Consider the following 10,568-nt stretch of genomic DNA (forward strand, 5'->3'; position numbering starts at 1 on the left):
TTTTATTAACATTAAATCGTCCTCCTCCCATTTTCACCTCAAAATTTTGGGGAAGCTGTTAGGCTTGCTGCGATAGACAGTGTTTTCGGTTATACCGGTGTTAAGCCGCAACACCGGTTACGTCATTTGCCCACCGCGGCACCGCCCCCCACCATAGTTTAGAAGATCATTTAGCCAAGTTCGGTTAGAGGACAGACACTTTTAAAAACTAAACACTCAACGCAGCGTGTCGAACAGTGCGTGAACGACAGTGCACCACGGAGCAGGAGTCAGATTTTATTTATCACGTGAGGAGAGCGAGTCGAGCTGACTGACAAGAGCGAGGTGAGAAAGACAAGACGATGCCAGAAGATTGTTTAGAAAGGAAATGCAAAGGCGCCTGTTTGGCAATATTTTAGATTTTGAAAAGCCTATTGACTGAAAGTTTTTTTTTTAAACATTCGTTTCTTATTTATTTGGTTCCACAGTGTTTGCTGATTACTTTATTTAAACTTTGTGTATTTTATTTATTTTATTTAACATCAAGGTGTATATGCCGTGTCTCCAAGCTTTCTTGTTCGTTTTTCTAATAAACGTTCTATGTTTCTTATTTATTTGGTTCCACAGTGTTTGCTGATTTTCAGTTTTATATACCTATTTAAACTTTGTGTAGCCTAAGTAATTTGTTATTTTATTAGGCATATATTGTGTATTTTTATTCGTTTTGTTGATAAAAGTTCTGAGTTTGACGTTGTTGTTGCTTGAATTGAATCAACGCCGAAAACTCAAATGAACAGTTGCTTGACGGTGAATTGCGTCACTTTGAAAGTGAAAGTAAAATGCGCACGGCACTTTTACAAGCCATTTGAAAGTGAAGAATAGAGGGAAACTCAAACGAACTAACACTCCCCCCATCCCAACGGTGATACCAGTATTACCGGTGTTGTCACACGTCAATTAACCGGTGGGAAAACTTCCTCACCGTCACAACCCTAACACACACTCTCGCTCGCTCTCTCTCACTCTCACTCACACACACTCTCTCTCACACACACACACACACACACTCTCGCCCTCTCACACACACACACTAACACTCTCTCTCTCACACTCACACACTCTTACACACACTCACACTCACACACTCTTACACACACTCACACACTCTCTCACACACACACACACTCTCTCTCTCACACACACTCTCTCGCTCTCTCACACACTCTCGCTCCTACACGATCACGCCTCCTTCCTCAGACCTGCTTTCACCTGAAAACTCTCTCTCTCAGACACAAGAAAGAGAAAAAGAAGGATAAAGACCGCGAGAGAGACCGCGACCGAGACAGGAAGGACGACTGGGAGAGAAATCGGGACAAAAGTGAACGTTCCGCCAGCAAGAAGAGCAAGGACAAAGACAAAGACAAGGACAGAGACCGGAAGTCCGACAGCGAGAAGGGAGATGTGAAGGTACCACTGTCTAACCAGTCAACAGCTGCGCTTTACGTTCTAGTCCGGCTTCTGAGTTCTGTGGTTCTGTTCTGCAGGTGACCAGGGACTACGATGAAGAGGAGCAGGGCTACGACAGCGAGCACGAGGAAGAGCGCGAGAGGAACTCAGACGCCGCCTCGTCGCCGCAGGCTAAAGAGCCACTAGCAGACAGCGCAGACGACGCGGGTCGCGGAGAGTCGGACGGAAACAGTGAAGACCAGCAAGACGAAGACATGGACATGAGCGACTGAAGCAGCCCACGGATCAGTGTTTGAGTGTATTGTTCAGACGGAGGAAAGCTCGCTCTAGATCAGTCTGAAACTCCTTCATTCCTTCGAGTTTTAAAACCGCATCCTTAGAATCTGCTGTATTTACTGGTACACGCTCGTCTTAAGAAGTTCTCCGGTTTTAGAGCGGTTTCTTCTCTCATGGCTGATGTGGAACGATGTTATACTGTACATTTAGTGTAGACCGTTGAAAAATACACCCATTCACTGTCTGTTTGCAGTTTCTATTTAAAGCAATCACCCTCTAATTAAAAGTGCTTGGATAACATTGTCAAGCCGTGTTTTTTTTTCTTTCTTTTAATGAAATTGCATTTGTTTTTTATAGTTGGCCTGAGTTAGTTTGTCATTTTAAACTCGTTTGTGGAACTCCACATGAACTGGATTACTTTCTCTCGCAGGTCATTCGACAGTCCAGCTGTATCTACCACAGTGTGTTTTTCTGTAGATTGCTAAGAAAAGGATTTCTCTGTACTGTTTGCAATGTTACGAATTGAAAATAAAACTTCATATAAAATTCTAGTCTATTTGTTCCTTCAGAACAAAGGAGGGTTCAGGAGGGTTGTGAAGCACTAAATCACATTTGTCCAAAATGTGTCCAGTTTGTAGAGCAAAAAATATATTTGGATCATTTCATTAAATTTTTGCGGTAATTGAATGCAAATATTCTAAACGGCATCAATTCTTAAGCCAGTTTTTTTGCGCGTGAAATTGAGGCAAGGCTGTTTACACATTAACACAAGATTAAAGATTCGTTCACACTGTCAGCGATAACTATGTTAGCGTCCACACCAACGCATGATAACGTTTATTATAATGTCGTTTGTCGCGTTAAATGCTCGAGGATGGATTCTGATTGGCTGTCTGTTTTTATCGTTCGTTGGCTGGAAGAAATCGCTTTGATTTTAATGATATCGTTCTCCTGTGGTGTGGACTTTACTATTCTTTTAAATTTATAATGATTTTAAAAACGATATCTTTATCGAAATGGCTAGTTATTGTCCTTGGTGTGAACGGGCCGTAATTCGAATGCAGAAACGCTAATTCTTTACATTAACTTGACTCTACAGCAGAGCTATGTATTTAAATGTTTTTTTTTAATCTATTTTTTGTAGATGTTGTATTTAGTGGGATTTAAATGTAAAAATCAGTGGTATTTAAAATTTATTAAGAGCCTATTTTGAGATAACTACTGACTGTACGCGTCTTATTACACAACTACTCACTAAACAAATGCATGTTAAATATTGATTTGGGTTTAAATTGTTATACTTGTATCTGTATATTACCTTAAAGCTTCAGGTGAGGACAAAATAGTCCATTAACAAGAGTGTAGGTTTGATTGTGGCATTGATGGGGAATAACAGCAGATTACAGACACTTAATTGATTGATCAAAATGATTGCTAGAGATAATTGATCAGTCTGATATTGTTAGGATCATGTCACAGGTCCAGTGAATCTTCAGTTTATCAGTATAAATATTTGAGAAATGATTGTTGTATCTGATTGTATGAGTCTATATAGAGTGATAGTCAATGTAAAAAGAGCAGATGAACACAAAACAGCAGAACAACATCAAGTTAAAGAGGATAAACTTTCTCATTCAGCTGAACTGTGCTCGTGTGTTTAAACGCAGTTTTCTAGCGTATTTCTTTAACTTCTCAGGTAATATCAATGGTGTGACCGATTTCAGATGCGTCGAAATTACAACAACAGTGCTTACATACACATATTTAATTGATTGATCTTATTTGAAATTATTGCTAGAGACAATTTAGTAGTCGCTGGATACAATATACAAAACAATCGGCACTGCTAAAATATTAAATTAATATTAATACTCAATCCTCTGAGGCGACGGTTGGTGTGAGGCGCGAGATCATCGGTTTGAAGTCCTTGCTATTGACGACGTGAATATTTGAAAATATTTTCCCGCTTAACTCCGCGACTGACCAATCAGAATCAAGTATTCCAGAAAGCCGCGAAATAAGAAGAGTTGTGCCGTGCCTCGAGCACATTCATTCTTATTTATTTTAGTTCCTGCTAGTTACTGGTAACTGCTTTTCTGATATTGGTTTGTAGAATTGAACAGTCAGGACACTGAGAAAATCAAAGTTGACAAACCAGTCGATTTTTAAAACAGAAATGTTTACTTTTAAATACTTAAAATATCCACATATAATAGACTTGATCGGTGTCGCGTCATAGCTGTATGTATATAAATATAAAATATGTATATAAAATACCAAAAAACATGGTTATTTGTTACTATAGTTAAACCATGGTAAAAACAACATGTTTTGCTACACTAATAGTTCAACCATGGTATTTGTAGTAAAACTGTGGTTATAGGCTACAATTGGTAATAAAAACGCCAAAAAAAAGCCTACTATACTTAACAAGGTCTCCGCGCGTTAATTCGAACGGTTTGTTTTCCCCTACAGCATAAACGGTTATGACGTTTTTGTGGGCGTTCCCAGCAATGCCGAACAAGTCTATTGCTCTTAAGTTCACTCCAGGACATTTTAACTAAGTAAAAGTTTGACACGGTACACATTTCTCTGTACTTTTTTCACCCGTTAAACATATAAAAACTTTAAAGGAGTAGTTCACTTCCAGAATAAAAATCTAGAGAAGACTTCTAGATAAGACTTTCTCTAGATGAGACTCTTATTCCTCGGCTGGGATCCTGTAGAGCTCTTTGAAGCTGCTCTGAAACTGGTTTGATCTACAGTTGGTCTCCATTGAAGTCCATTATATGGAGAAAAATCCTGGAACCTTTTCCTCAAAAACCTTCATTTCTTTGCGACTGAAGACATCTCAGATGTCATTGAGGTGAGTAAATCATCAGATTTTTATTCTGGAAGTGAACTACTCCTTCACCCCTCATGAGTTTGCACCCTTTAGAATATCATGCATGCTAATAAAGACCATTGGACCAAAACAAATCCCCACAAGAGACTGATACGTGGACATTTTATTAATTACAATTTGTCATGTAAAAGTGCAGCAGGTTCATACAAGGTTCCTGCTGAACATCCGGGAGCTCAATGCATCTGGGAGAAAATCTGAAGAGTATTGAAGGCATAAAGCAACTCTAACGTCATTAAACACAGGAAGAAGAAGCTGGTAACAAAAATAAAAAAGCAATACAGCGAGTTTCCACACTAGCCAGTAGTGGGTCGTGGAAGCGTTGCAGCTCGTTTCCATTCGGAGAAGGAAAAACCAAACACAAGAGACATAAAAGTGGAAACTGTCCAATGGGATATTGCTGGTGCAAACACACATATAAAACACTCGCCGCCGTAACATTTTACACTAATATCTCAATATCGTCAGTTATGCATGTCAGTTATACTACATTGGAAAACATCTTTAAATCCGAATGTATTTACATCCATCTATCAAGGTGAAAATAAAGTGAAACATTTCTTCTACATTTACATCCGGTCCATAAACGCTAGAAAGCAAACGATCCGAACAAAAGCACAGTGAAGGACAGAGTGAACAAGCCCATTTCCCATAATGCAACAAGCAAAAGAACTGGAGAAGGAAGTGGTATTTACACAAAGAAAGTCTGTAGAAATGACATATACATTGCTTTCTGTGACCGGTTTCCAATCATATACAATCGCCATCCACTTCTTTCCTAAATATGCACGTTTCCTTTAAGTGAAGTATGTAAGTTTGTAACAAAGATATATATGAAAACGTGGCTTGTGTAATAATTTATAATGCCGTATTCCTGCCAGTAACAGAGGAGATGTGCAGCGGCGCTCCGTGTTTCTGGTGAGGAGCTCAGTCCAGAGCTTCATCATGTAGTGGTTCACTCACTTCAGCACGATCCCTCTGTGTCCACATGACATCGAGTGTTTCCTACACCTCTCCGTCTGCTGATGTGGATGGGAGGAGATGGAGATGGGCTCAGAGGTCTGGGAAGCGGCTGGGATCCTCCTTGTAGTCGTTGGGAATCGTAAAAATGGAGTCGTCGAACTCGTCGTAGCGGAACTCCTGAAAGGTCACGGTGGCAGTGATGGTGGGGAAAACAGGGATGTCTGGAAGAGAAGCACATCAACATCATCATCAGAACACGCCACACTCGAATCATAGGACAACAACTATTCAGTCTCCAAATGAATAAATATTCGTCTTTTTGGCCAAATGTGTCATCACTGCATTAAATCATCTTCACATTATTTTACAAAATCCTGAAGAACAAAACAAGCGCTTCAGGCAACATCAACTATAATAAAACTAATCAAACTGCCATTTTAGTTATTTGGGCATCACAATGATCAAGCGGAGATTTACATTAAGAGTTGTTTTGTTAATATTAATTACATTAGTTTACAGTGTATTTTTACAGGTTATTTGTTTACAGTTTATTTTGACCATGTATTCGTTTACAGTGTATTTGTTTACAGTGTATTAGTTTACAGTGTATTTATTGTTTAGTTTATTTGTTTACAGTGTATTAGTTTACAGTTGGTTTGTTTACAGTGTATTTGTTTACAGTGTATTTTTACAGGTTATTTGTTTACAGTTTATTTTGACCATGTATTTGTTTACAGTGTATTTGTTTACAGTGTATTCGTTTACAGTGTATTTATTTACAGTGTATTTGTTTACCGTTTATTAGTTTACAGTGTATTTGTTGTTTAGTTTATTTGTTTACAGTGTATTTTTACAGGTTATTTGTTTACAGTTTATTTTGACCATGTATTTGTTTACAGTGTATTTGTTTACAGTGTATTCGTTTACAGTGTATTTATTTACAGTTTATTCGTTTACTGTGTATTTATTTACAGTGTATTTTTTTACCGTTTATTAGTTTACAGTGTATTTGTTGTTTAGTTTATTAGTTTACAGTGTATTTGTTGTTTACAGTTTATTCGTTTACAGTTTATTCGTTTACTGTGTATTTATTTACAGTGTATTTGTTTACTAGTTTACAGTGTATTCGTTGTTTACAGTGCATTTTTACAGTGTATTCGTTTACAGTGTATTTTTACCGTGTATTAATTTAGAGTGTATTTTTACAGGTTAATAGTTTACACTGTTTTGTTTACAGTGCATTTTACAGTTTATATGTTTACTGTGTATTAGTTTACAGTTTATTAGTTTACAGTGTATTTGTTTACAGTGTATTTTTACCGTTTATTAATTTAGAGTGTATTTTTACAGGTTAATAGTTTACATTGTTTTTTTTTTTACAGCGTAATAGTTTACAGTGAAGTTATTGTATCACTATATGCTAATATCAGTCCATGCGCTGTGAATTAACACGAACAGTTATTTTTATTAACATTAACAAAGAATTAAAAATGCTGTAAAAATATAATTATAATTGTTATTTCATGTTCACTAATGTATTAACTATTGTTTAAGTGCTGAGATTAATAAATCATTTTTGAAATAAAGTTTCCAACTTGCAGAAAATACAAAAACTGCTTTTACTAGTCAGTAGTTACGGTAGTTAACAGTAGTTAACATTAAAGGGATCATTCACCCAAAAATGATCATTTAGTCACTCTCATATCATTCACTTTTATGAGGCATTTATAACATTTTCGGATCTTCTAAGTCTTGGTTACCTTTCAATGTAGGGATAGAAGCCTCTCAAGTTTCATTAAAAAATGTGATTTTTTTTTTTTTTCAAAGATGAACCAAAGTCTTATGGGTCGTGCTGAAAGTGTGTCTGTTTACCTAATTTGACAGGAAATCCAGGCGGAAGTTTCATCTGAACAAATTCTCTGAGTTTATTAAAGTGCTTGAAGGGTGCGATGACCTCCAAAACATTTAACAGCCTGTAAAACAAGTCAGACGAGATGTGATCAGCATCAAACACCACATGGACGTCGCCAGGAGTCTGCTGAGCGCGGGACACTTACGACTCGATGCTCAGAGGAAAGTCCTGACTCATGGCTACAGTTGCTTTGAAGTTCTTCTTGCTCTCTTTGCACACGAGCTCTCGGCCCAGATGAGGAGCCCTAGAAGAGAGCAAACACAGGACATGAGCCTCCAGCAGCTCCTCTCACCGTGTGTTTGAGTATATGATGGAGGTTTGACGTACTTTCCCGTCTCGGCGGTGATGTACTCCTCCCAGGAGATAGTGTTCGGAGACGGAGCGGACAGCGACTGACGCCTCACCGGCTGTCAGAGCACAGAGACACAAAGGTTCAAATATAGACAATTCATCGATGATCTATATTTATTGTTCTCAGGCCAAAGACATGAATGGGGTTTACGCTGCATCAGCGGTTCATCACCAGCAGAGGGCGCTGCTCACCACACACTACAGCTTTCATGAACAGTATCCTCTGAGAGTTAAACAGTCAGTACACTTCAGTTTTATAAGAGATGCTCAACATCACAATAATCCACAGCACTCCAGTCCATCAGTTAAAGGGGTCATCGGATACAATATTCACTTTTGTTGTTGTTTGAACATAAATGTGTGTTGGAAGTGTGTGTGTACACATCCATCCTATAATGGAATGCGCCGATCCCCGATCTACATAAATGCGTCTATGTTCGTGCGAATCATTCGTGATCCAGCTTCATCTACACAAGAAGTGAGTATAACGTTTATTATGAATCTTTGCAAATCGCCTTTCCTAATAATGTGCTAGTTAGCAAGTTTCGCCGCTGAAGTTTACTGTCTGCTCGTCACCCCACAGAAGAGAGGGGCGGGGCCAGCAGAGCTCATTAGCATATAAAGCAACATGGACTAGAACGGCGTGCTGAAAACAGAGCTGATTTTGACAGGGTTAAAAAGGGTGTTTTTACACTACCATTGAGAAATTGTAACTAAAGTATGTTATAGACTTTTCATTAAGACCCTAAAGAATCATATCAACTTATATCAAATGGGCATCCGATGACCTCTTTAACATCTGGAGAAGACAAAAGCTGAAACAAATCCAGCATTAAGACGTTTTTAACTAAAATCCATATGGAGTCCATAATCCATAATAACGCTTCCTCCAGTGAAAAAGTACATCTGCTGTTTCTCACATCAAAATCCAGCCACATATGTGTTTAGAGCTGTTTAAACGCTGCTTGATCTGTGCAGATTTCTCTCCTGATTCACACCAGAACACTTTTTCACTGGAGGAAGCGTTATTATGGATTATGGACTCCATATGGATTTTAGTTAAAAACGTCTTAATGCTGGATGTGTTTCAGCTTTTGTCTTCTCCAGATGTTAACTGATGGACTGGAGTGCTGTGGATTACTTGTGGATTATTGTGATGTTTTTATCAGCTGTTTGGACTCTCATTCTGACGGCACCCATTCACTTGCAGTGAGACACTGATGCAATGCTACATTTCTCCAAATCTGATGAAGAAACAAACTCATCCTGATCTCAGATGAACTGAGAGTGAGCACATTTTCAGCTAATTTCCATTTTGGGGTGAACTATTCCATAAAATCAAGAGAAAACGCTGCTAACGCATGGCATTGTGGGATTACGGAGTTACAGTCCAGCAGCCAGTGGTTCATCTCAGTGGAAACAGTCAGAAGCAGCTTTCTAACGTTGGTGATATTCTCACAGTCTGAAGCGACGGCACCAGAAGCTAAAGTCCGGTCTGAGCACATCCAGTCAGCGCTCATGAACATAATCTGCACAGACGGCTGGCAAACGTCCAGCGCTCCACATGCGGAATAATGTGTCCGACCCAGAATTATAAATGCGGAAAACAACTGCTGTCAGCAACCAGCAAAAAAAACAACAGCAGTCACAACACCTGAAATAATAATCAGCCTGAATGAACACAACATCACCAGAATCGGGTTTCTGCAGGATTTATGACACTACATTTAAGACTTTCTGCCCTGATTGCAGAGTTGTTAAGGCCTTAAAGGCATAGTTCACACAAAAATGAAAATGACCCCATGATTTACTCACCCTCAAGCCATCCTAGGTGTATATGACTTTCTTCTTTCAGACGAACACAATTGGAGTTATATTAAAAAACGTCCTGGCTCTTCCAAGCTTTATAATGGCAGTGAATCTGTGTTATTTTTCAATAGTCCAAAAGAAGTCCAATAAATCGCATCCATCCATCATAAAAAGTGCCTCACACGGCTCCAGGGGGTGGATAAAGGCCTCCTGAAGCAAATCGATGCGTTTGTGTAAGAAACATATCCATATTTAAAACTTTACAAACCGTAATCTCTAGCTTCCGCTAACTGTAAGATCCGTTGAGCGTATGCTAGTCTCGCGAGAACCGGCGTTTGTTTACAGGAGCAAAGGAAGCTAACTTTCCTTACTTTAGCAAAGGAAAACCAGTCTTCTCTCAGCTTATATCGGAATCCTCCCACATTTGTCTTTACAAATCTTCATTTTGTGCTTCTAATTCCTGACCAGTGTTTTGTTTTGCTTTCTCCGACAGCGGAAGCTAGAGATTACGGTTTATAAAGTTTTAAATATGGATATTTTTTTTATACAAACGCATTGATTCGCTTCAGGAGGCCTTTATTCACACACGGAGCTTTGAGAGGCACTTTTTATGATGGATGGATGCACTTTATTGGACTTCTTTTGGACTATTGAAAAGTAACACCAATTCACTGCCATTTGTGACGAGCGTCCCGAAGCTGCATCAGCGTCGCCCTGGAAACAAGCGAGGAACACCTGGCCGTCCTCATCACAGGCTGATCGGTCACAGCTGCAGCTCATCAGGCGGCGGCCACATAAGCCACGCAAGCCCTGCCATCTGGGAGACTTCTCCATGAGACTAAGCACTAACTCGCCCTCTCATTTCTCCCACAGACAGCAGCGTGTGACCGACCAGCCCCACAGGAGCAC

The 10,568-nt window shown here is 39.1% G+C and overlaps 2 protein-coding genes across 2 annotated transcripts in view; one reads left to right on the plus strand and one right to left on the minus strand.

Annotated features, from left to right (window-relative positions):
- LOC107726834 (serine/arginine-rich splicing factor 11-like) overlaps nt 1-2,268 on the plus strand; it is a 14,039-nt gene extending 11,771 nt beyond the window's left edge. The window contains exons 11-12 of the mRNA XM_016536539.1: nt 1,269-1,446; nt 1,524-2,268. Of these exons, the coding sequence (XP_016392025.1) occupies nt 1,269-1,446; nt 1,524-1,718 (373 nt within the window). The 3' untranslated portion in view covers nt 1,719-2,268. The remainder of the gene's footprint in view (nt 1-1,268; nt 1,447-1,523) is intronic.
- Nucleotides 2,269-5,110: 2,842 nt separating this feature from the next.
- Nucleotides 5,111-10,568, minus strand: part of LOC107726842 (ankyrin repeat domain-containing protein 13C) — a 9,113-nt gene continuing 3,655 nt past the window's right edge. The window contains exons 5-8 of the mRNA XM_016536547.1: nt 7,827-7,906; nt 7,645-7,743; nt 7,460-7,560; nt 5,111-5,808 (exon numbers count right to left, since the gene is read on the minus strand). Coding sequence (XP_016392033.1) covers nt 5,678-5,808; nt 7,460-7,560; nt 7,645-7,743; nt 7,827-7,906 — 411 coding nt within the window. The 3' untranslated portion in view covers nt 5,111-5,677. The remainder of the gene's footprint in view (nt 5,809-7,459; nt 7,561-7,644; nt 7,744-7,826; nt 7,907-10,568) is intronic.

The sequence above is a fragment of the Sinocyclocheilus rhinocerous genome, unplaced genomic scaffold (assembly GCF_001515625.1).
Source record: "Sinocyclocheilus rhinocerous isolate Xijiao unplaced genomic scaffold, SAMN03320098_v1.1 scaffold2027, whole genome shotgun sequence".
NCBI lineage: Eukaryota > Metazoa > Chordata > Actinopteri > Cypriniformes > Cyprinidae > Sinocyclocheilus > Sinocyclocheilus rhinocerous.